The following is a 26,262-nucleotide window of genomic DNA, read 5'->3' on the forward strand; positions in this document are numbered from 1 at the left end:
ATAAGCCAGAGGGAGAGTTTCTATTTATTTATTTATTTAAAATCAAAGTACAATTAATTTACAATGTTTCAGGTATGCAGCAAAGTGATTCAGTTACACATATATTATTTTTCATATTCTTTTCCATTATAGATTATTATAAGAAATTGAATATAATAGTTCCCTGGGCTATACAGTAGGTCCTTGTTATCTCTTTTATATATAGTAGTATGTATCTGTTAATCCCAAATTCCTAACTTATCCCTCCCCTCACTTTCCCCTTTGGTAACTATAAGTTTTTCTATGTCTGTGAGTCTATTCCTGTTTTGTAAGTAAATTCACTTGCATCATTTTTTTAGATTTCACATTTAAATGATATCATATGTTATTTGTCTTTCTCTGTCTGACTTATTTCACTTAGTATGATAATCTCTAGGTCCATTCAGGTTGGCATTATTTCATTCTTTTGTATGGCTGAGTATTATTCCATTGTATATATATACTACATCTTCTTTATCCATTCATCTATCAATGGACACTTAGGTTCCACGTCTTGGCTATTGTAAATAGTGCTATGAATATTGGGGTGCATTTGCCTTTTCAAAAAGGGAACCCTCCTACATTGTTGGTGGGAATGTAAGTTGGTGCAGCCACTATGAAGAACAGTATGGAAGTTCCTTAAGAAACTAAAAACAGAGCTACCATATGATCCAGCAATCCCACTCCTTGGCATATATCTGGAAAAGATGAAAACTCTAATTCAAAAACAAAGTGTTTAGATCAAAGAATGCCCAAACAAATGAGAGTAAAGTCAGGGCAATAAAAGATGTGGAAGCAGAGCCAGAGATAATTCACCAGTCTTATACCCAGAGACTAAACCTCAAATTTCAAATGACTGTTAAGAGACTTGTACAACTCAATAATAAAAATGCAAATTATCTGAACAGACATTTCTCCAAAGATACGCAAACGGTCACTGAGCACACGAAAAGATGCTCAGTATCATTAGTCATAAGGCTTCCCATTATTCTCTCACCACCTGGAAATCTGTTGACAAATGGAAAAGATCAAAAATCTCCCTAAATCAAGAGCCATAGAAGATAGCAAATGCCAGCTATCTCAATAAGCTTCAAACTCATCAAAGCAGGACCCCTTATCTAATCATTCTTGAGATCCAGAGATAATTGGCAATTCTCCTCTTAACATCCCATGACTCTGTTCACAGCTCCTAGTCCTTTAGCGTGCTCTGAACTGCATCATGCTGTATCAGAAATACATCACCTGCCCCTCCCTCCTCCGCCACCGTCAATAACAACTGTGATGGCAAAAGCCCATTTCTGGAATCATCACATGGCTTTTTTTCCTTTCATAAAAACAAGTAGTGAGAGCTGGCTACTTATCATCATGGTACAAAGGAACACACTCCAATGGGATTTTTATCACTGCTAACAACAGGCTCTTGCCTCAATAATATAGCAGGAGGAGGAAATCAAAGCAAATGAGAGGCTGGGTGAGGGAGAGAAGAACAGATGTTCTGATTTGTCAGAAATGCGTCAAATAATTCTTTATAGACAGACCTGAGACAAATACAGCAATAAAGCTGCTGCTCCTTTCATCTGAGCATCTGCACTTACCCACCTAAACCCAAGGAAGCCTGAAAGCTAGGAGTCAGGCCAGACTTTCAGTGAACAGAACAAAAGCATGGAGAAAAGAGTTCTCCATCCTGGATCTATACTTAATTTAACAAGATTTCCAAGGATATCTATTCTAGCGCTTTTCAAACTATCTGTGGCAAAGAAGCAGTTTTCCCTTGGCTTACTCACACTTTTGTAAAATACAATAAAAATGAATTGCATGGTTTCTTAAATATGACACGAAAAGCACAAGTAACCAAATTAAAAAAAAAAAAAAAAAACACAGGCAAATCGGACTTCATTAAATTGAAAAGCTTTTGTGCTTTGAAGGACACCATCAAGAAAATGAAAAGACAACCCACAGAATAAGAGAAAAAAATCTACAAATCATATCTCTGATAAGGGACTTGTATCTAGAATTTACAAAGAACTTACAACTCAATAATAAAAAGACAACCCAAATAACAAAGGGCAAAGGATCTGAACAGACATTTCTTCAAAGAAGATATATAAACTGTTACTAAGCACATGAAAAAATGGCCAATACCATGAGTCATTAGGGAAATGCAAATCAAAACGACACTGAAATACTACTTTGCACCCAGTAGGAGGGCTATAAATAAAAACAGAAAACAGCAAGTGCAGACAACAATGCGCAGAAACTGGAACCATTATTTACTGCTGGTGCAAGATAAAATGGTGCAGCCGCTTTGGAAAACAGGCTAGTAGTTCCTCAAAATGTTAAACAAAGAGTTACCATATGATGCAGCAATTCCACTCCAAGGAATATATCTAACAGAGAGGAAATGTTCACATAAAAACTTGTACATGAATGTTCATAGCAGCTTTCTTCACAACAGCCAAGAAGTAGAAACGACCCAAATGTCCATCAATGGATAAACGGATAAATAAAATGTGTACACCCATACAAAATGGATGAAGTATTGACAGATGTTACAAGAGGAATGAACTTTGAAAACACTAAGTTAAGTGAAAGAAACCAGTTACCAAAGAGCACATATTAACACATTATATGGTACCATTTATATAGAATGTCTGTAACAGGCAAATTTATAGAGGAAGAAAGTTCATTAATGGTTGTCAAGGGCTTAGAGGAGCTGGAGAAAAACGGGGAATGACTGCTAATGGGTACAGGATTTCTTTTGGTGGTAATGAAGATTTCTAAAATAGATTATGGTGATGGTTGCACAACTCTGTAAATATACTAAAAACCAGTGACTAGTACACTTAAATGAGTGAACTGTATTATGTATGAATTTTATTCAATAAATGTTACCCAAAAATGAATTACAAGAAAAATGTTTACACTTGGATGTCAAGGTAAATAAATATCAAATTAAAGTTTCTAAATGCCTACCTTCAATTTTTGTACTTACCTCACTGTGGACAGGTAATAAACTGTCCATGGGCCAGCATACCAGTCCAGGACACACTTTGAGTGGCGCTGACCTACTCCATTCTCTTACCTGTACTCTTCCCTCAAAGTGGGATATTTAAGCCCAATAAGACGTCTCAGTTACTACCAGCTAGGAAATTCATTTGGCTGTCTCATCCAGGTTTTGAGTTAGTTTCCTGTCACTTGCAAACAAAAGTGTTTCACGATTAAGAAGCAGCTCCTCACCGAAACCCAAACATGATTTCATCGTGGCGGAGGTGAGCGTCATCATCAATAGACAGGATGGCCTCTGTCTCGATTTCATTCCAGGGCAGGAATCGATTGTTCAAACTGTTCTTCTCAGTACGGACCACCTGTAAAAAGGAAGGAAAAGCACTAACGGTCCATGCGACATCACAGAACGCAGGAGCAAAACTGCCTTTAGGTCAAAGAAGACTGTGGCTAAACATACTGAACAATTTCGCCTGCTTACCTACCACTTGTAAAATCTAGCATGTGTCTTTTAGGAATAAAAACGGCCTTATAATTCAGCACATGTATAAAGATTTCACATTATAAGCTTTATTCATTTGCTAACTAATTTTCCTGTGAAACAAGCTAAAGCTGAGGATTATTTTGCATATGCAATAAACAGTCTAGGGAAATTAAAAATAACTTTCCCAAGAGAACACAAGGTGGCAGAGTAGAACTGAGATTATGATTCTCAACCCTGGAATCCCCTTTAAAACTAAACTCAGAAATCCCTCGAGTCTATGTAATTTCTGACCCCCAATTTTTAAGGCCTTTGTTTTTGGTACAAAAGAACCAAGGGTAGTCCATCCAGTTGGTTAATTATTTCACTTTTGCAATCCCTACCTACAACATTGACTATACTTACAAGAGTTTTTTCCTTCAAGATGTACCTGATTCAGTAAAACTAAAACAGCTTCTGTGTCCAAAGAAATTCTCAATTCAAAGAATCTCTATCCAAAGTGACCCAGAAATGGAAAGCAGTAATTTCTTCACAAAACAAAGATTAGTGCCAAAATGGTAGAAACTACATTATAATTTTAAAAATTATTTAAACTTGCCTCAGATAAGCATAATTTACTATAATGTAGGAAGCAGAAGTAGTTTTATTATTCACCTTGCCCCGATACTCAAACAAGGATGGACACACTCAGTACTTTGATAACTCATTTTATTTTTATGGTTTCTATACCTAATTAATCCAACTAATGAGGAACCATCATTTTGTTCTCAAAAACCAGAAACAAAGAGAACTTCTTGAGGAATTATCTTTTTAGAAAGCCAGGAAGGGTCATCTTACTTTCAACAGAACACTTTACTTGTTCTGAGGCTAACTTCCATGTAGCATAATGAATATAATTTTATCCAAGGTCTAAAAGCTTATGAATGGTTTTAAAGGTACTCCTATGATCTCATGAGTACTGTCTCTTCAGTTGAAAATACTCTTTCTCGAGGGCATATATGTATACATATAGTGGATTCACTTTGCTGTACAGCAGAAACCAACACAACATTGTAAAGCAACTATACACCAATAAAAATTTTTTTTAAATACTCTTTTCTCCTATTACTCTACCACAATTACTCTCCCCCTGGAGACCCAGCTCAGATGCCTCCTGTCACTCCCCAACCTTGTCAAAAGTAATCACTTCTTCTATGTTCTTAAAGCAGAGTCCTCATATTTCAATTAATTCATTCCAGCGCACTTAGAATCCAATTAGTTCAGAGCCAGAAGGCCTTGGAGATCATTCAATAGTCAATGTTCACTTTATACGTGGACAACTGGCAAGTGGCAGAGCTAGACTCTTAACTCATACCCCCAACTCCTAATCAGTCTTTTTCTGCTAAACTTAGGTTAAATTTATAAATCTCATCCACTAAAAAAGCCCCATGGAAAATGCATTATTAATTTGTGTACCATCAAGAAATAAAAATGCTGTCAAATAAGAAAGATGTGAAAGAGTTATCATTCAAAATGTTTACTCTAATGAAGAGCTTTTTAAAACTTTGCCTCAGTCCCAGAGGAGTTCCTACCAAGACAAGACAAGAAAAAAATCTATAATGGATTTGTTACTACAGAGAGCAGATGTCAGAGCCAAGCAATAAACACAGAAATCCATCTTGCCCTGCAGCACTTTTGACCAACATAAAAATCACCGAGCTTGTAGCCTACACCTCCCAAGCTCAGGTTCAGCAGTGACAGAACAAAGGCACTGAATCCTGGGTCAGGAAAAAGAGAGGAACGAGAAGGGGGAGATGGCTGCGTGCTCACCGTGGTAGCTGCCCGGCTCTACCCCAGGGAGTGGGAGGGTGGCCAGAAATAGCAGAAGACAAATGCCAACCTCAGTGACGGTAAAATGCTGTCTATTGTAGGACACACCCAATTTCAGAGATGTAAAATAATGTCCACCTTTGAATCAGTGGACTACGACAGCTGTTCACTCGAAGGCTTGCCCCCACAAACTTACCCTCAGGCCATGCATGTTACTTGCCTAACATACCCAGCATTCACTAATCACAGAACTACAACACGGCCAGTTGAGGTGAGTGAAGGCTCTCCTTCAACTCTACCAGGGAATACAGGTGGCTTAAGATGAAGATAAAAATCAGTGAAACATCCAATTCTTGAATATCCTATTGCATGTTACCAATTTTGTGGCTTAATCACTAGGAGGATTATCTACAACACAATTAGCAATCCATGAACGTAGCACAGAGCTCTAGTACTCAAAGTGCAATCCAAAGGCCAGCAACATGGGCGTCACCTGCAGGCCTCCCTAAACCTACCAAGTCAGGACTTGCATTTTAACAAAATCCCCAAGTGAGTCCTATGTACATTAAATTTTGAGAGGTGCTGGTACAGAGGAAAAAGCGTGGCTTTGAAGTCAACCAGAAAAACTTGAGTTCAGATTCCAATTCTACAACTTATTACATGGATGAACATAAGTAAGCAGCCTCCCTGCTAAATGTACACAGCACCCTGTTGTGTGCAAAAATGGAAGCTGTTTATCAGCCGAACTTGACAACCCTACAAAAAACCTCTCAATCTAAAAATAAGAAACAATAATTAAAAACTAAAATGATCATGATTTGATACCTAGAACATAGCCAAACTTTTTGTCTAATTACAAAGTAAATTCAATCAAGAGGACCTGCCCATCTTTTAGAAGACTTAGAGCTTAAGGCCTTATATCAAATGTGTGTTGGCCTAGATTTCACACCCAGTTTTTTGAGCAAGTCTATTAAAGTACATTAAGAGGCAGGTCCATTAAGAACAAGTCCTCTGGAGTCCAGGAACACAGCATGTGTGCCATCATCTCTGCTCATCCTGCCACAACTCCTCTGGGCTGGATGAAAGCAAGATCCCCAGGATTAGGGAACTGAACCAACAGCCACTGGAATAAAAGAAAAACTTTCAAGGATTCAGAGAACCACAACGTCAAGCATGGCAGCAGCTAACTTGTAGTTCTCTCACAAACAACTGCGGTCAGTAGGTCTGCTTTAAGGATTTGGAGTGGTGGTTCTCAGCTAGGAGTGAATTTGACCCCCAAAAGACATTTGACAATACCTGTGGACATTTTTCATTGTCACAACTGGGCAGGGGGCAGTTACTTGCATCTAGTGGGTAGAGGCCAGGGATGCTGCCAAATGCTACAGTGCACAGGACGGCCCCCCACAACAGAAAGTTATCCAGACCCAAATATCATGGTGCCACTGTCGAGACACTCTGATTTAGAGTCAACCACCAGGAGACAGTAAAGCAAACTTTGAATAAATGTAATTCGTAATTTAAGCACAATCACCTTTTCCCCATAAACAAAAAGATTTCCACCCTTACAAAGTTTGCAAATACAAACTAAAATTAAAGGGTGGGGGAGGGGGAAGTAAAAGCTTTCTTCTACCAATTTTGCTTCAGAGCTATAGTGCTTAATGGCTACTAGAAAAAAGCTGAGCAAACCAACCATTATCAATTCTGGTACCAAAATCAGAACAACAAAATATTCCAATATTTGTAATGTAGACATGCAGACCAGCACTGGCCTCTAAGGATCTGAGAAAGGGCAGATCAAATGTGAAAGAAATGAGTCAACCAGAAGCAACATGTCACGTTTAGGAAATATTCTCATTTTTGTTAATGCTGTTTTGTTTTCTTTCAGATTAAAACAACACTCCCCCTTCCTTCAATATGGGCTATTTTTTTCATGCCTTAAGATTACAGCTTAGTAACTTGTGATCATGAAGACTGACTTTCAAGTTAGTGATTTAAATACTGTTATGACACTGACCAGAATGTACAGAGCAGAGTGCCTGGCATACAGCAGATCTTTGACAAGTGTTTTATAAATGAATAAATATAAACGAATGAACGGAAATAGGACCTAATTTAGTTCTGTCCATTCTATTTTCAGAATATGGAATAAAGACTTAAGAAGTTTATATATCAAAACTACAAACACTGGATATACTGAAACCTCTTAGTATCTAATCTAGTTTTCTACAGCAAAAAAATCCATCAACCCGCAACAGTCAGGTCAGGAGCAGTGCTCACTAACTCTCATTTTTCCTGTTTCACGCACAACACTCCCTAGTTCTCTGTTCACCATCATTCATGAAGGTGCCCTTCTCATCACAACAGAACAGTGCAGCAAGCATGGCCTAGAACTCTACCATATGCAAATGTATAAAGTGTATGCATGATCAAAAAACAATCAGTGTCTTCAGTTAACATTCAACCTGGTTCTTGAGGAATTCTGGAGTTTATGAATGATAAAAGAACTGCTACTCGAATAGGGTCCTTTCTCTTAACGTGTTAAAGTTGGGATTTGGTTTCTAAATTCAGGCAGAATCAGCAAATCCATGTCCTAAATTCAGGCAGAATCAGCAAATCCATGTTAATTAGCCAAGTATCAATTCACATCATAAGTATTTAATTAACTACCATGAAAAGTCTGAGTTCCAATTAATAGCAAATATCTCAATATCTAAGGGATGAAAATGTAAGTAATTATTGCTATTAACAAGGAACAATGAAACATTTCAACAATTTAGTAACTGACAGTTGTTCAAGTGAAGCAAGAATAATGAATGTGGATTCAAATGGAAGAACTACCTAAATATGGAATCTTTTTGACAGTAGCTCATGACGAGCCATAGGCAGGTCTCTGAAGTCGGTAGGAAAGAAAAACAGGACATGAAGAGATTAAGTGAACCAACCTAAGTCATAAAGTAGATCAAGAACAGAGAAGACTAAAAGTAGAACATACCTGAGTAGTAGTAAAATTTTAAAATGTATGTGGACACTATAAAGGACCATAAAAACACATAATGCTACCCACTAAATTCAGCAATTTAAATACTCTTATAATGTTTTTTTTCTCTTTAAGATCAAATTTTGCCCAGCCAAGCCCAACAATTCCAACAATACAAGCACATGCATAATACACTTCTGCAATGAATCCATTTCTGAGAATGAACTTTATGTCAAGCCACCCTACAGGCAATAAAAGTAAACAGCAACTAACTTTTGTCCTCCATCCTCCCCTTTTCACTAAATTAAAAAAGTAACCCATCATAGAGCTCGGGAAGCAAGAAAATGAGGTTCAAGAGGAAGCACACAGTCATGTGTACCTACTTATGAGGACCCATGTGAAACAAAGCCTGAGGTGACTAGGTGGAGAGTGATCAACAGAGAAGACAACTGAAAAAGAAGCAGCACTAAAACTTGATTTTTCAAGGGGCTCATTCATTCAATAAACAGAGTGGTGGGGGCAAAAAATTGGGAAACGCAGAGAAGGAAGGAAAAGGAATAAGGCAACACCATGAATTGGTTTTCCATTTATAACTTTAAATTAGAGTCTAATGCACTATTAAAAAAAAACCACAGTACACATTTTAGGTTATGAGATAAGACTGTCTTAACTTAGTACGACCTCTTCCTATTTTAATTTGTAAAATACATATATTATGTATCTATGTATGTCTGTGTATTTATATACATATTTATATATATACACACACACATACATACATACTGTGCCTTTCCAAGAAATTTAAATTTGGTAAAAAAAAAAAAGAAAGAAAGAAAGAAAGAAAAATATGCACTGAACTAGGAATTAATACCTAGGTTCTAATTTAGGTATTAATTAGCTGAGTGACCTAAAGCAATAAAATTCTCTGTCTCAGATTCCTTACTTTGAATTTGTAAAAAGAGTACATACAAACTAAGAGGGGGAGACATTATCTAAAGAACTAATTACTGCAGTTAGTAAATCATTTATGCAACATGACTTTTCAGCAATTCCTTTATATCACGTCTATAATTTCTGCTATTAACTTCCAATCTCTGGTAACTCTGTTTTACATAATTCTTCATAACCATTCAGCCCATTCTCAAACAGAAAAAGAGAGCTATAACTGTAGCCGCCTGATTATTAAGTAAAATACTGTAAACAAACAAACAAAAACCTCCAGATACACCAATACCTGGCGAATCCTACCAGACTCTGTACAATCTTGGACCTAGAGAAACTGGACAAGGTTTTTCCTGTTAGCTTTGCCTAGAAATCACAAATTTAGAAAATTAGTATCTGATGCATTCAAGTAATATTTTTAAAAGTAAAGTGAGAACAGACAAAAAAAACAATGTATCAACTTTCTAAAGAATAAGGCTTTAGAATTATCTCTACTATTGCCTGAGGTCCAGCCAGAAATAAAGCCTTTAACTGCCCAGCTGGCAGAGGCCCAAGCCTGAATCTTAATGACTCCAAGTTGACGACACAGCCAGTTTCTCTTCCAATCTTCCTTAATAGACTACTGGGGCAACAGTACTAAAATAGCTACCCTGGCATGACATTAGGTCCCCAAAACAGAACTCTCCTTGTTCAATTCTAATATCAAGGGCTGGGAGAGAGGGAAAAGGGCTGAAATACCACCTCATATCACCACAGTTTTCATTTTGGAAACACAGCGCATTCTGGCCTCACCTTGAGAGAGCTCGGAGTCTCCTAGGGCAGCATGATATGCTAATCTCTGAATCACCATCTTCATCACGACTGCCCCATCCAAGCCACCTGCACCCCTCACCTGGGCTACCACAATATAGCCTTTGAACTGTTTCTGCTCTTTTCCCCACGGTCCCACACATATATTTCTCCCTGCTTAAAACCCTCCACTGGTACTCTAACACACTGAGAAGAATCCTTACAATGGTCTACATGTGCTGGTATCTGCCTCCTCCAACCTCCCTCACACCTTCCCTGGATCACCCCACCCAAGACACACTGGGTCCTCCTGCAGTGTCCTCAACATGACAAGCTTCTTGTACTTGCTATTCTCTGTATATTCCTCCAGAGTTTACGTGGTCCACTCTCTCACACCCTTCAGACTTCTGCTCAAACCTCACCTCTTCGAAAAGGCCCTCCCCGGCACCCTGTGTAAATGAGCTGTATCCTTTACAGAGAAAAGAACTAAAAATTAAGAATCAAGGGCCTGGCTGTCATGAAACGAGTGAGTGCGTAGTGTAGAGATGGGCAATGTTTTGAGTGGGTAAGACTACATTGTGAATGACAACATCCCCTTTGTAACAGCCCACGTTTTAAAATTCCAAAAGGACAGATTTTGACATTTCACTTCCACACGATGCTCCAACAAGGCCACCCTATTTATTACTATTTTCCAGAATATAAAGCAGAGTGAAGAAGATGTGTTAACTGGTCAGAATAAAGTAATATCTTGAACCAAAATTTTGGGTGGGGCCATGTATCAAAAAAGAGACCACTTAGAGGCTCCTGCTTCCAGGATGGTTGAATAAGCCCCACCCAGATGCAGCCTGCTGCAGATGGTAACATAAACTCTGGACAAATACCAAAAAAAGCATTACCTGAAGACAGAAGATTGTAAACAGAAGGCGACAAGTTGTGAAGGGGAACCGAAATTTCAGAAGGAATATTACTGACATGGGGAGAATCACTGTTGCTTTTACCCTGAGAGTAGGCCAGAGTCAGTACCATGCAGGACAGCTTAAACTCACACACAACACCCAAGTCTTTCTGGCCTGAAGAGTAAGAGGAAAGAGTTTGGGGCAACCACTGCCCCTGGAAGAAAGGAGATTACAGGATGGAGACAGCCAGATAGGGGGAGCTCCATGTTCTTTGTATAAACTGCCCAGTCTCTAGGCCACCCCTGAACTGTACATTCATGGTGCTGTTTGCAAGCAGACCAGCTACAGACAAAAGGGCTGAACTAAACATTTATGTTGCCACTCAAGAGAGCGAATTTGCAGTCTGAGTCCAACCAAATTAACTGCCTGCTAAAACTAAAATCTCAACACTTTTCAGAGAAACAAAACAAAATCCACAATCTTCACACTATTCACAATTTGTATGTTTAATACAAAACTCTTTAATGAGCCAGAAAACATAACCCAGTCCTCGGGAAAAGGGAAAAAAGAAACTCGAGTACAACAAATACTCAAATGACCATATGTTGGAATTAGCAGACTAAGATGTTACAGTAGCTATCATAACTGTGCTCAATGAAATAAAGCATACTCAGAATGTGAAAAAACAAAAACAAAACAGGAAATCTCAGCAGAGGGGACTTTTCTGGCAGTCCAGTGGTTAAAACTCAGCACTTCCACTGCAGGGGCACAGGTTGGAACTCTGGCTGGAAGATCCCATGTGCCCTGTGGCGTGGCCACAAAGAGAAAAAAAGAAAGAAAGAAATCTCAGCAGAGAAACAGAAACGATTATTCTTAAAAACATGGAAATTCTGGAACTGGAAAATATAGTATCTGAAATTTAAAACTGACTCAATGAGCTAACAGCAGTGTAGACACAAAAGTCAGTAAACTTGATGACAGATCAACAGAAATTATCAAAGATAAAAAAGATTTTTAAAAAATGAACAGAGCCGCTGAAAACTGTGGGATGATATCAAAATGTCTAATATACAAAGAATGGAGTCCCCAAGGAGAGGAGGGAAAGAATGGGGCAGAAAAATATCTGAACAAATACTAAAAAAAATTCGCCAAAACAGGATTTAAAAAAAAAATCATAAATTACTAGATTCAAGAGGCTTAGTGAACCCCAATCAGAACACAAATCAAAGAAAACCACACAGAGGCATATCACAGTCAAACTGCTGAAAACCAAACGTAAAGAAAAAGTCTTGAAAGCAGCCAGAGAAAAATAACACATTACATACTGGGAAATAAAAAACTGAGAAATCACTGACATATCATCTCAAACAATGGAGGCCTGGAAACAGTGGAAAATCTTTAAGATGTATGAAAGTGCTGGCCCTCTCACCTAGTAGGGAGTTTTTCAAAAGCCAGGGCTTCAAATCCCCCAGCACAATGCTACCCTCCATCTGATTTCCATTAAACATCATATCGCTCCGCTCCAGGAGCTAAGGAACCTCATTCGACTGTTTACAAAACAAGCAAGAGACAGAGAGAGAGCAGTCACCCACTGTCCCAGACTCTGTGCAAACATCCCACACCATTCAGGTGAGAGACCCAATGCTGCTGGTGGCATGTACCCCATCTCCCGGGGTGCAGTGCTGTCACCCCATCAGGTGACACCTACCCCATCTGAACTGAAATTCTCTTTACATAAAGCATTTGCAAGGGACTTCCCTCATGCAGTGGTTAAGAATCCGCCTGCAAACGCAAGGGACACAGGTTCGATCCCTGGTCTGAGAAGATCCCACATGCCACTGAGCAGCTAAGCCCATGCACCACAACTAGTGAGCCTACGCTCTAGAGCCCTCAAGACACAACTATTGAGCCCACGTGCCACAGCTACGGAACCCCTCAAGCCTAGAGTCCGTGCTCCACAACAAGAGAAGCCCCCACTCACTGCAACTAGAGAGAAAGCCCATGCACAGCAAGACCCAACGCAGCCAACAACAACAAAAACAAAAAAATGCATTTGGCGCAGGAGGGTCCAAGGAGGGTGGCAGTGAAGATCACATTTACTCTAAGCCAGACCCGATGTAGTTTCCCCTTTGCTATGTAAGTAAAAGAATGAGAGATTTTAACATGTAAACCCCAGCAGGCACCCCTGAGACAACCCCTCTCTACTGACACAGACAGCTAGCGCTCACGCTCATTGCGCTGCTGGCCGGCACCCTGAACAGAAGAGAAGCACAAACTGCCCAGCATTTTCTGAAATGGCACGTGGGTTCCTGGGCTGATTCTTTTAGCCAAAATGCTGATTTCACATCATTTTCCCTGAAGGATTGGAATCTGAGAGGCTGCCCGGGAACCACTCTGCTGCAAACTTTATCAAGACCTGTGAACTGTAACGTAACGGGTACACAGGTCACACCTGCAACCTCAGGGGACAATCACTCTGAGGTGGCCCATCACAGCGCTCTTTTCCCACAGGGAGAGCTGCCAGGCCCTCGCAGCCCTGATACCTGGGTAGCGTTGGCTCTACGCTCAAGAGGTCAGCAGTTCAACTGCTGCCCCCCAAATCGGCCTCTCTTAAACAGAAAGCAATCCAAGTATTTAGAGAATGGAGTGAAACTGTACAGCCTGAAAGTGTTTCTTCTTTTTCATAAGATCTAGAAATAAATGTGTATCACTAACATGAATAAACTATTCAGAACAGCCCCCCAGTTGGAAAGTTTCTGGCATTTTCTGACTAGGCATTGTATTGTTGCAATGAGCTGCCCAGTAATCAAAGAGGACTACTTATTTCCCAGCAGAGTTAAAAGGAAGGATTAGTTCTGGTAAGTTCTCTGATGAATTTCAGTCACTGTTAACTGTGGTGGCATCGACGTCTCTACATTCCTATCAAATTCAAAGAAAACTCAGGAAAATGGAAAACAAAGGCTGCTTTATTCTATTTGAGCAGCATCTACCTTTCACAGCACAATTTTTTTTTTAATTTCGATGACATTCAAAAAGTTATAACTAAGAAAGAAAAAAAGTGAAATGTAGTTGGGAAGATGTCGATTAAAAAAAAAAATCTACCCATTCAACACTTTGTTAATATACGAGATAAATTCTGGGATCAAAAATCTGTAGACTCCTTGGGCTTCCTAGGTGGCGCAGTGGTTAAGAATCTGCCTGCCAATGCAGAGGTCACGGGTTCGATCCCAGCTCCAGGAAGATCCCACATGCTGCGGAGCAACTAAGCCCGTGTGCCAAAAAATAAAAAAATAAAAAAAAATAAAAAAAAAAAATCTGTAGACTCCTACAGTCTTTGAACAGCCTCAGACTATAAATTCAATTAAATAAAATATAAGAAAATATTAGCAGCAGTAGTAAGAGAGTAAGTAGCAGGATTCCTAAGAAAGAAATTTTAAAACAAAGATTTGTAGGAGAGGAAAAAAGTAGTAACACTTATGACACAAGGGAAATTATGTAGCAGATACAAGGGGGCTTCATCAGTGAAGTGACTCCTTAACATAAGCAGGACATCCACGCTGCCCCCCACCTCCTCTGACAGGAAGGAGTAAGTAGGAATCAAGTAATTATCGGGCACCTTTCTAGATTCCTTCCTTGTATTATGTTAGATTCCTCTTTAATCCTGAAGTCACAGGAGTTAATTAACTTACCAAGATGACAAAACGACTATCTAATCCCAGGTCTATTTCACTCCAAAACGCATATTTTTCCATTATACCATGATGCTGCTTAGAAACTATGTCACATGAATTAGTTCCTTAATGAAATACATTTTTTAAAAACTGGTGTAGCCTTAACATTCCTCTTCTAGGCAAATTCCTCCTAAAAACTACACTCATTTTCTTAAGCAAGCTTCTAGCAATAATGGCCCATCAGACCTTTGCCCGTCTTTGCTACCTTTTTCTGGAAAGTAACTATGCTACAGGGTAAGTAGTTGCCAGGTGGCTTAATATTTGTTCTAAGGCTTCACATTTAAGAGAAATGGGTAATCTCCCTCTAGATTGACAAGTTTACATCAGAAGGTGGATAAACAAAGTACTCAGAACTAAAGCTCTATCCTGCATATTTGGCTATTATTTTTCCTGCAAAATACAGCATCCTAACCAGAAGAGATGGAATAAAGAATGAGAAAGAAGCTGCAAGAGACTACAGAAAAGGCTCAGAATCTCCAACTCCAAAAATATCAAGCCCACAACTCCAGTCTCCCAGAGGACTTGTAAACGATCCTGTGAAATGAAACAGGTCTCCTTCCTAAACCCTTTGGGAGGCGATTAAAACCGCAGCTTCTGGAATCAGACACACTAAAGCTAAGCTCCTCCATGAATGCTAGTCATGACTTTGGGCAAAATAATTAACCTCTCTACAACTCAGTTTCCATAGATATAAAATGAAGAAATCAAACTAGTTCATAATATAAGTTCCATAAATGCTAAATTATAGTGTGTAGATGAGTGTTTCTTAAATGTTAAGTTTTCATCATCATTCTCATCATCAGCATCTTTGTGATGACACAGAAGAAGTCTATGAGGTCGGGACTTCCCTGGTGGCCCAGTAGTTGAGAATCCGCCTGCCAATACAGTGGACACGGGTTCCAGCCTTGACCCGGGAGGATCCCACATGCCGTAAAGCAACTAAGCCCATGTGCCACAACTACTGAGGCTGCGCTCTAGAGCCCATGAGCCACAACTACTGAGCCTGTGCGCTGCAACAAAAGAAGCCACTGCAATGAGAAGGCTGTGCACTGCAACAAAGAGTAGCCCCCGCTCGCCACAACTAGAGAAAGCCCTCACGCAGCAATGAAGACCCAACAACAGCCAATAAATACATAAATCTATTAAAAACAAAAACAAAAAAAAGGAGTCTATGAGGTCAACGACGGGGTTTTGTAAACCTTCATGGTGCCAATATCAGTTTTGGTATTGGAGCATCTTAGACTTCAAAAGTGAGTAGCAGAGATGGAACTGGCAAGCCCTGAAAGGCCTGAAATAGAAGGAGAAAATTTCATAGGAAAAGAATCTGTATAGGGTTTTTTTTTTGTTTAAAAAAAAAAAAAGCATATTTATGGAAAAGAGATTAAGAATGAACTACTCTCTCATGCAGTAAAACAAACTGCTCATGTTTCTATTACCATGATGGGGACACCAATGTCAGGCCACAGAAGGTCCTCTGACGGCAGCTTGGGAGAATTCCACACCACCACGACCTTGTTCAGGTAAGGGAGACCATTCAACCTCTCTAAAGAGTTCATGAGCACCTCCTCCCGCTCATAAGTCAGCATCACCACTGTGAACTGCTCCCGGGGAACATTGCCTCCCAGGGCGGCCTGAAACTCCTTGCCAGAACCCCCGGCCCCACCACCGATAGGCCGAAATCCAGTCCCTGAACCCAAGAATTTGGCCTCTGAGGGCAATACAGGGTCAAATGGTGTGTGGGGAAAAAGATGGAAAGGCCCTGGCGCAGAGTTCCAGCTGCGGTAGAAGTCCGTGACGGTCAAGGTGAAGTTGCGGAGGTATTTGGGGGAGGCATAGGGCGGCTCCGTCTCCACCGGCCCCAGGTCCAGGTCCCCGTTGTCGGCCATGTTGGGGTCGGTGCCGGCCGCCTTGCCTGAGCGATGGGGGATCTCGGCTGCCGCCTCTTCCGGGATGGGAGCGGCTGGGATCTGGATGCGAGTCCTAATCACAGCCAGCACGGTATTGAAAATACTGTCAGCAGTGGAGAAGTAGGTCTCCCAGAGGAAGCGGCCTTGCCGCCTCATGGCCAGGAGGTCGCTGTCGGAGAGACTCCGTAGCAGGAAGTGGACCTCAGTCACCCGCGGCTTGGGCACCACCAGGGCCGCCTCGCTCCACTGCAGCACGTCCTGGTAAGGAAGCTGCACGTGCTCCCCCAGCACCACCGGGACAGCCCCGACCTCCAGGGCTTCGAAGAGCCGTGTGGCACACCCAGAGGAAATAACCAATCGAGGGTCCCCAGGAGTGATAATGAGGGCGAAGGTGGAGAGCTTCAGTAACTCTAAGCGGTCTTCCCGCTCCCCACACAGTGCCCACTCAGTAGGCAGACTGGGTTTAGGCTGGTTTTTGCAGGTAAATTCTACCAGGACCTGATCTAGTTTGCTGTCCTGTACTGCCTTGAGGGTGGCAATGATACGGTCGTCGTAATCGGCTGGAGGGTCACCCTCCATCTCCTCCTCAAAGGAGCGGGCCTCCTGAAGGCTGGATCTCAGCGACTCGATCTTCTCGCCCTGGAAGGTGAAGAGATATTTCCGCTTCACTGGCACCTGTGGTGGGATTTCCATGAAGTTGGGCTCTGACATGGCATGGACTAGTGGCGACACCACCAAGTCAAAGCCAGGCCGATACTGGGCAGCATAGAAAGTGGACTGGGCCACCATGGCCCGGCCTGTACTGACATTGTACAGTAAATTCTGGGTATCTGACTTCCGGGACAGATTGATGATGACGTGGTTGTGTCCATCTGTCCGCCAGTGCGGCAGAGAGTACAGCTGTTTCTCCAGGTCAGCAGGCCGCAGCACTCCCGGCTCCTGCATTTCCCCCACTAAGATCACATAAAGGCAGGCAATGTCTGCATTTTCTGTAACATAAACGTTGGCTCGTGTTGTGGCCTGAAAAGCCTGCTTGACCAAGGGATCCAGGTGGCTGCCAAAGGCAAACTGGTCGCTGTCATAAACATAGACGGGGAAGCCAGAGGTGAGAGGGCAACGAGAATAATCAAAGCAGTTGTGCAGCCGGCAGCCCCGCAGGACCTTTGGGGGAGGGAGGCCAGCATCATCCTTCTCTGGGAGCAGTCGGATAGGCAGAGAGAGTTTGGGCTGATTTTGGGCCATCAGCTCTTTATAAGAGTGCTCGGTCTGGCTGATGACGTTCTTGAGCTGAAGCAGGTCCTGCTTGGCATTCTCAATGCTCTTCTTACAGGCCTCGATTTTCAGATTCAGCTTAGCGATTTCACTGTTCAGCTCCTGCCGCTTGGCTTCCAGCTGCAAGAGCTCCTCACTCACAGACTCACGGATGCGGCAGAGATCTAGCACGTGCTTCACCTCGCAGAGCTCGTTACCAGCCCGTGGACCAAAGATCCGCTTGCCTGCTTCATCTGCCTCGTCCAGGGTGGTGAGATAATAGTGAGCGATGAGGGGGAAGAAGACCAGAATGATGAAGAGCGTGAAGCTGAGCCACGTGAGCCGGATGCGGTTGGACCACCTCAGCATGCAGGTCTGACCTCCATTTCCCACGCCCCCATTCCGCAACATGGTATAGCCCGTCATGAGTCCCTCTGTGGCTCCTGCCCACGCTGATCACGTTGGGTCACTCGCCATAACCACGAGTGGCTATCAGACAAGACTCAATCTCTTCTCACTCACACGTTTCCCAAAGAGTTAGTGTGCTCCCTGGACAAGGCACCAAATAAAACGGAAATTTCATCTTCCTCAGCTGTGACTGAAATGGTCTCTGACCCTACTCCAGCAGATTTTAAGTTCTGGCTGTTGACCAAAGAACATGTCCTTAATCTTTATCAAACGGTAAAAGGTACCACATTGTTGATGAGATGGAAGGGAGGAGGTCCCTGACGGTGGAACCCAGGAAGAAACCCCTGGAATCAGATAGGCTTTGTCAACTGCCATGGCTCGTGTTCCTTGGTTTTGCTGACCAACACATATGCATAGTTACTATTCACAGTTATAAAGCAGCTGGTTACAACAGAAATAAATGCCAGCCTCTTAATGGTGTCATTGCCAACAATCAGGCCTGCAAAAGAAAGAAAAGCATGTCAGTCTTGAAGACATTATGTTCAACAAGCCTGCCTTCCCCCTGTAACTTTCTAGAAAATGCTTAAATCTTAAAAGATGGAACAATGGTTGGATCATTGGTGTGTGTCTCGCAGAACATTTCAAGTCCAATATTGGTTTTGTTTGGTATGGATATTTTACTTGTGGTTAGTAAGAGATGGATAAGGTAAGTGTCCAAAAACAGTTTCCGTGTTCAGACACACACACCTTCCTCCTATTTCACTGGATATAGAGCAGCGTTAGAGCCCTAAATAACGACAACCAGCTACATTCAACACAGGGCAAACATGTTCACAACAATCTGTTATTCAAGATTTAGGTATCATCATTAGACAAAGAGAAACACCCTCCTATCTGTGTTCATTCCTGACATGAAAGCTGCCTTCTGAACTATTGGGGGGTAAAAAAAACACCTCAGTGAGAAGCTCCATTTGTTATATTCAGAGTTGAAAAAAAGCTGAAGAGAACTCTTGATCTTTACCCAGTGGTGGGTGCAGTAATCCAGAGACAAAATGTATTTTCCAGTTTGCTTCTCATTTATCTTGTTAGCACACATCATGTGCTCCTTGTTAAAATATAAATAGTAACTTGGTCTTTCAGAAAGAACAGTATGCTTAGAAATGAGGGGCATTATTTCTTATCCTTTGAAGAGATTTGCTATCGGACCTTAGGCCCCAGGATTCTAATCTCCCAAAATGGAGATAAGTGTATGGAGATAGCAACAATATATTGCGTTGCTCTGAAAATAAAGGACAGAGGATATGAGGGTACTTCAGGCTAATCTTGAAACAGCATTCTCAGTCCTATTCTCTTACCAAACTTTACTATCACACGTTACAAAAGCTTTTCACTTCCTTTCACCTCCAATTCAGTACATCTAGAAGTGAATTCATAATGATCTATGCCAAAGAATACCCCTGATTTCCTTCCTTCATTCCCTCCAAAAAGTATTTACCATACTCTTTTCATGTCTAAGACATGCTAAGTATAAACGTGGGCCAATCTAGGATGTAAAATAATCCTTGACCTCATGGAACTCCCTTTAGCCTAAAAAGATATAAATAAACCAATAGCAAGGGTACTACCACAGGACAGGGTAAAGTAAGCAGTACTTTACACATGCTTAGCCACTCTCTCTAACTGCTACCTTTGTTGAAAATGTATAACTATTAAATGTTTGATAGAGTCTTCTCTCCCTTTAAATAAAAATAAAAAGTGATGACAATGCTACTAAAAGGTTTGCGTAAGCAGACCACAAGATAAGGACAACAAAAACTAAAAAATAATCAATCACGGAAAAGCCTAAACCTGGATGATTAACAGCTGACCAAATACTCCAAAGAATGTAGGTCAGAGTTTCTAAAGCATTATCCTTTTAATTCAAATGTTAAAATCTCTCTTCTCAGTTTCAAAAAAATGTCCTCTGCACTTACGATCAAATCGTAACAAAGAAAGAACAGAGTAAAGGGAAAAAAGGAGGCATAATCCAGGCAACTCAGCAGATTCATTCCCTTCTTACCATATGGCTCAGGATCCTTCCTTTCTCTGACTCATGTAGCATTACACTTCAGTACATAATTTCTTGAAATAGTCAACTCTGGGGCTTGTTCTCCTGATAGAAAATAGAGAAGTGACACGCTATTAGAAAAATACACAATAATGAAGGCGCTATGAAAGAATTTACTTACTGTCCACTATGAAAAGGCTTCGCTTACATATATAAGGTGACCACAGGATTTAGTGTTCAAATAGAGGCACTGTTTTAAGTGAAAAGGGGTCCAATTAATACATTGAGACAACAAGCAGAAATCGGCACTCTCAAAGGCAAACCAGCCAGCTATATGGTTACCTATTTATGTGCTCTAAGAGGGAATAAACCAAAACACTAAAATGTAGAAAAGTCCTTACCTTTTAGATGTATATACTGAGATATTTACAGAGGATTTATCTGGAATTTGCTTAAAAATAAACAGGATGATGGTGGTGCAAAGTATTCTGGGGTATCAGTGAAACAAGATTAGCCATGAGCGAACTGCTGCTGACACTGAATTATGGGGATACATGCTGGCCTGCTTTTATGTATGTTTAACGTTTTTCATATTAAAAACTCAAAAATAAATTCTACAGAGTCTAAACAAAATGTTTTTTAAAAGCTATTTGAAGACTGATGATACTTAATCTAATATTGCTAGTGCTACCAACTTACAGTGAACAAAACTGGGAATAGAAGCAAATGTTCTTACAGAAACCACTAATTTAACAATGACTCAGAAAAATTTATCCCTATCAAGTTCCATTTCTTTTACTGGAATTAAGCAAAAGTGTCATTGGTGCCCAACAGCATGAAATTTCCTTCCTAAACAGCTAATTAAATTATTTCAAGCACAAAAGAAAAAGAAAACCCTTAGAATCTCCTCTGTCATTCTCTGGAAAATGATAATGAAGGTACTAGGATCTAGAAATAAATCTCACCTGAAACACTGATAAGGAACAATCTCCTTATCAACATTTCAACTCCAAATACAATATACACACCTCATTCATTCTGTCATCTACCATAGCACTGAATGCCCAACTTGTCAGCCTGCCCCTACAATGCATTCTACACGCAGAACCGGAATCGTCTTCTTAAAACGTCAGTTAGACCAGGGATCTCCTTTCCTTAATTTTATTTTCAGTGCTTTCCCACTGCACTGCCAGGCCCTTCATAACTAGCTCCTGACCACCCAGCTAACCTCATATGACACCACTGTCACACTTGCTTGCTCAACTTTAGCTACACTGGCCTCCTTTCAATTCCTCAACCAAGCCAAGCTCTTAACTGCTTCAGAAGCTTTATATCTGCTGACCTTTCAGGCTCAAATGCTCTCCCCCAGGCTCTTCTCTGGTTGTCTCCTTCTCATCCTTCAGATCTTAACTTCTTGATATTCCCGTTGAAGGCAGCCTTTCTTACCCCTGACACTTTCTGGCACTGACCTACAGATTTCCTTCATAATATCTTTTCACTTTATTTATTACCTACCTTCCCCACCAAAACCTAATTCTTGGGGCAGGAACCCTGCCTGCTTGGATTACTGCTGTAATACCAGTTCCCAGCACAGTGCCTGGCACATCGTAAGTACTCTATAAGCATTTGTCAAATAAATGAATTATATCACTGATCACTTTCTCATTCTATGAACTCCCAGCTTTTCCCTTGATTTCCTATGAAACTGTACTTTCTGGTATTCCACTGATTTCCCTGACTTAGTGTCCCTTTCTGCTTTGCTGGCACCCAGTCGTCCTACTACCTCATGTAGAAAGTGCTCCCCAAGGCTTCTGACATAATCTGGTAATGAATCCATTCATTTAAATGGCTTCAACCCCCAAAGCTACTACTAAAACCCTAGCCTTTCCGCTTTGCACTAGTAGACAGTATTTCCAGCTCCCTAAAGGATACCCTCCCCTAGAAAGCAAGGGGGGGATGAATTGGGAGATTGGGATTGCCATATATACATTACTAATAAGAAAAAAATATCAAATTGTACACTTTAAATATATGCAGTTTATTGTATGTCAATTGTATCTCAATAAAAGTTCCAAAAGAAAAAAAAAGGATATCTCCCCTAGGATACACCATGGCCACTACATGATTCCAAATATTCCCTCTTTCCAATAACTTTCAGTTCTGCCCATGATATTACATTCTTCTAGTCTTACAAGCTAGAAACAATGTGATATATAGCAAAGAGTACAGACCTCAGAGCTAGCCAGACCTGGATCAAACCCCAACTTTGTAAGCTATCAGATGGTCACTTAACCACTCTGAGCCGCATAAGTAAAAGATAACACTCATGTTCAGGATTGTTATAAAAATTAGAGATACAGTAGTAAGTAAAAAATACCCTGTACAGTATCTCGCATATAGTAGTCTATTTACTAGCTACAAGTCCTGGAGTTATTTTTAGATCTGCCAAACTGTATTCATTCTTTTTTGTAATAATAATAATTATGGTAATGATATATTTATAATAATAATTTACAATAATGTTTGCATTTATCCTTCCTTTTATTCCACTGCCTTCACCCTAGTACTGGACCATAACAAACCATTATGGCTAATCTCACATTCCCCACCAATTTATCCTAAATTGATTAGCATTACTCTAAATCAATATTTTTATTTCATCTAATAATGTGTTAGCTTGAGTAATTTCAACTCACCTGTTTTGAGTTCACCAAACCATTCTTCTGCTATATCGAGTTTAAGGTTAATTCCATACAATAAATTCTTAATTTCAGGTATTATATTTTTCAGTTCTAGAATGGCCATAAAACCCTTTTTTAGAGATTCCATTTTCCACCTTTTCTTCTACTTTCTCTAGCATGTTTATAGGAACTAAATCCCCTATCTAATTCCAACATCTGGGGCACCTGTGGATTTTATTCTATTAACGATTTTTCTCTTGATCGTAGGTCGTATTTACCTGCTTCTTTGCAATCTTATGATTTTTTAATGTGTGCTACACACTGTTTAGAAGAACTATAAACACTGGAGTCAACACAATTTTCCCACGAGATGGCACACTTTTCTGTCAGACAGAGGGAATGTAATTATGTAGAGATCCTTATTACCCCTATAAATACTTTTTGCCTTAAAGTTTACTCTGGTTGATATTAATAACAATCACTCAGCTTTAAAAATTTTTTTGTTGTGGTAAAACATATACAACATAAAATCTGCCATCTTAATTATCTTTAAGAGTACAGCTCAACAGCATTAATTATATCTGAAATACTGTTCAACCATCATTACTATTTCCAAAACTTCTTCATCACCCCAAGCAGAAACTCTGTAACCATTAAGCAGTAACTCATTTCCCTCTCCCCCAGCCCCTGGTAAGCTCTAATTTACTTTCTGTCTCTATGACTTTGCCTATTCTAGATATTCATATAAGTAGAATCATACAGTATTTGTCCTTATGGGACTGACTTATTTCACTTAGCATGTTTCAAGATTCATCTATGTTGCAACATGCATCAGAACCTCATTCTTCTTTTTAGCCGAATAATATTCTATTGTAGGTTTATACTGCCGCTTTGTTTATCCATTCAACTGTTGATGGCCACTTGGGCGGTTCCACTGGTCAGCCACTCAGCTCTTAGTTAATATTTGCCTAGCTTAACTTTTTCCATTCTTTTTCTAACAAACTTTCCATCTCCTTGTGTTTTTGGTACCTCTTAGAAACATTTGAGAACAAGGTTTCATTTTTTTAATAGAACTCCAATTTAACAACCTTTGACTTTAAACTAGAGTGTTTGATCTACTCACACTTATTGTGATACATTAAGATTTACTTCTAACAATCTTTTTGAGGGGAGCTATTTTTTGCTCTTTTTCTACTCACCACCCCTTTCCTGACTTCTGTTTAGTTGATCAAGTTTCATATTTCTTTTTTTTTAAACCCTCTATCAATCTGGAAGTTATATATTCTAATTTACGACAAATTGAAAGTTTAACATTATCTCTAATATTCCATCCCTCTTCTCAATTAAAGATCTTTACCTACGATGACCTCTCTCAACTTTTACGTTAATATTGACAGATATTCTAGCTCCACCTTGTTTTTACACTCTCAATGTCAGCCCTTATTATCATTAATGCAATTCATGCTTGTTTACATTCACCCACATATTTACCAATTTCCTTATTCAGAATTCCATTCCTTTTTTGCATTTCATTCCTTCCCTCTGGTTGTTTCCTTTTTCCTCAAGTGGCTCCTCCAGTAAGAGTCTGTTGGTAGTAAACTCTGTTTCCATGTGATAACACTTTATTTCACCCTAAATCCTAAATAATGATCTATCTGGATATACCATTCTAGGTTAATAATTCTTTTCCACCATCATTAAAGAATCCTCTGGATTTTTATCATTGCTGCTGAGAAGTGAGATGTCGATTTAATCACTGTACCTTGTGGATAATCTGACTTTTCATTCTGTGTATATTTAAAATTCTTTCATCTTTGGAGTTCTACATGTGTCTACATGTGGAATCTAGGGGGTAAGGGGAATGGGACACTCAGCACTCATCAGACTTTCTGGTTCTTAAGATGTGTGTCTTTCATTAATCCAGAAAATTCTCAGTCATTATCTGTTTGGATTTTGTTCGTTTAGTCATTATCTCTCTGTATAGTGCCTGTCGCTCATTCTCGCCTTTTTGAACTCCTATGAGATGACTCGACTTATGTCAGACTTCCTCATTTCATTCTCCATGTCTTTAAACCTTTCTTCTGTATTTTCTCTTTTGTCCTTTGTGCCACCATCTGGAAATTTCCTCAGGTCTATCCAGTTGAGGGGTCAGGAAATGTTTTCAGTAAAGAGCCAGAGAGTAAATATGTTAGGCTTTGGGAGCCACATACAGTCTATGCAGGATATTTTTCATTTGTTCTTTTTTTAAACAACCCTTCAAAAATGTAAAAACCATGCAGGCTGCACAAAAAGAGCCACAACCAAGATTTACACCACAAACCATAGTGTGCCAACTCCTGATCTAATTCATTAATTCTCTTTTCTGTGTTTATCCTACCCACTGGGTTTTAATTTCAATGACTATTTTACATTTCCAGGAATTCTACTAGCTCTTTTTTAAAAATTTGCCTTATTTTTATGATAGCACCTATTCTTTCTCACGCTTTCTATTCCTTCTCATGTGTTTAGTTTGTTCTGTCTGCTGATTCTTGCTCATAGAGGAACAGTGGATTGTTTCCTTCCATGCTTTATAATTCTGTATTGAGTTCACTTTTGGTAGTACTTTATTTCTGGGAAATCTATGTGGTCTGGGTTGAGGATGGATCCTTCTAGAACAGTTTGTGTTTTCCAGATAACTGCCATATTATCAGCCTTACACCATTTTTATGTCAATTCTGTCTGGAGATTCTCCCAGATCCCACAAGTACTGTAAATTTGAACACAAAACTCATATGAAAGGAAACCCGTGGTCATGAATTCTCAGTGAATACTCCCTTCCCCAACAAGTTCTGGATCTTTTAAGAGAGACATCTCTCCCTGTGTGTTGACAGGTAGATTTTTTCGTGGTCTATCCATTCCTTTAGTGAATGTTCAACCCTTTGAAGATCCATACTCTTATCTGATGTCTCAGTTTAACATTCACAGGCACAAGGCTCTTATCTATGTGGGAACTAAAATGCAAGTTACTAAAACTGGCAAACACACTAAGAGGCTATAGCATCAGATTGCTCATCAGATGCTTTTTCAATCCCCAACCTCCCCTGCCCTCACCTCACTTTTTTATGTTAATGAGGATTTATCTTTCTTGAGAGTGAAATATGCATTTTGTAGCAGGGGGGTTTTATATTTATCCAGTCTGCTATTATGCCAAAACCAGAGATCGCCTCCAGTCTTTTGTCTATGCATGAACAAACATGCTGACGAAAATGGGATGTATGTTCTTTTTCGTAATCTGATTTTTTCCACTTACAACAAGAACAGTGGTAATGCCCCACATAGT

The 26,262-nt window shown here is 40.1% G+C and overlaps 1 protein-coding gene across 4 annotated transcripts in view; it reads right to left on the reverse strand.

The window, feature by feature from the left end:
* EXTL3 (exostosin like glycosyltransferase 3) overlaps positions 1–26,262 on the reverse strand; it is a 123,923-nt gene that overhangs the window by 27,168 nt on the left and 70,493 nt on the right. For all 4 annotated transcript variants that reach the window (XM_057721131.1, XM_057721130.1, XM_057721129.1 and 1 more), the window contains 3 exons: positions 20,275–20,367; positions 16,086–18,714; positions 3,256–3,383 (listed from right to left, as the gene is read on the reverse strand). In XM_057721131.1, the coding sequence (XP_057577114.1) occupies positions 3,256–3,383; positions 16,086–18,233 (2,276 nt within the window). In that variant the 5' untranslated portion in view covers positions 18,234–18,714; positions 20,275–20,367. The remainder of the gene's footprint in view (positions 1–3,255; positions 3,384–16,085; positions 18,715–20,274; positions 20,368–26,262) is intronic.

Source organism: Hippopotamus amphibius, chromosome 2, assembly GCF_030028045.1.
Source record: "Hippopotamus amphibius kiboko isolate mHipAmp2 chromosome 2, mHipAmp2.hap2, whole genome shotgun sequence".
Lineage (NCBI taxonomy): Eukaryota > Metazoa > Chordata > Mammalia > Artiodactyla > Hippopotamidae > Hippopotamus > Hippopotamus amphibius.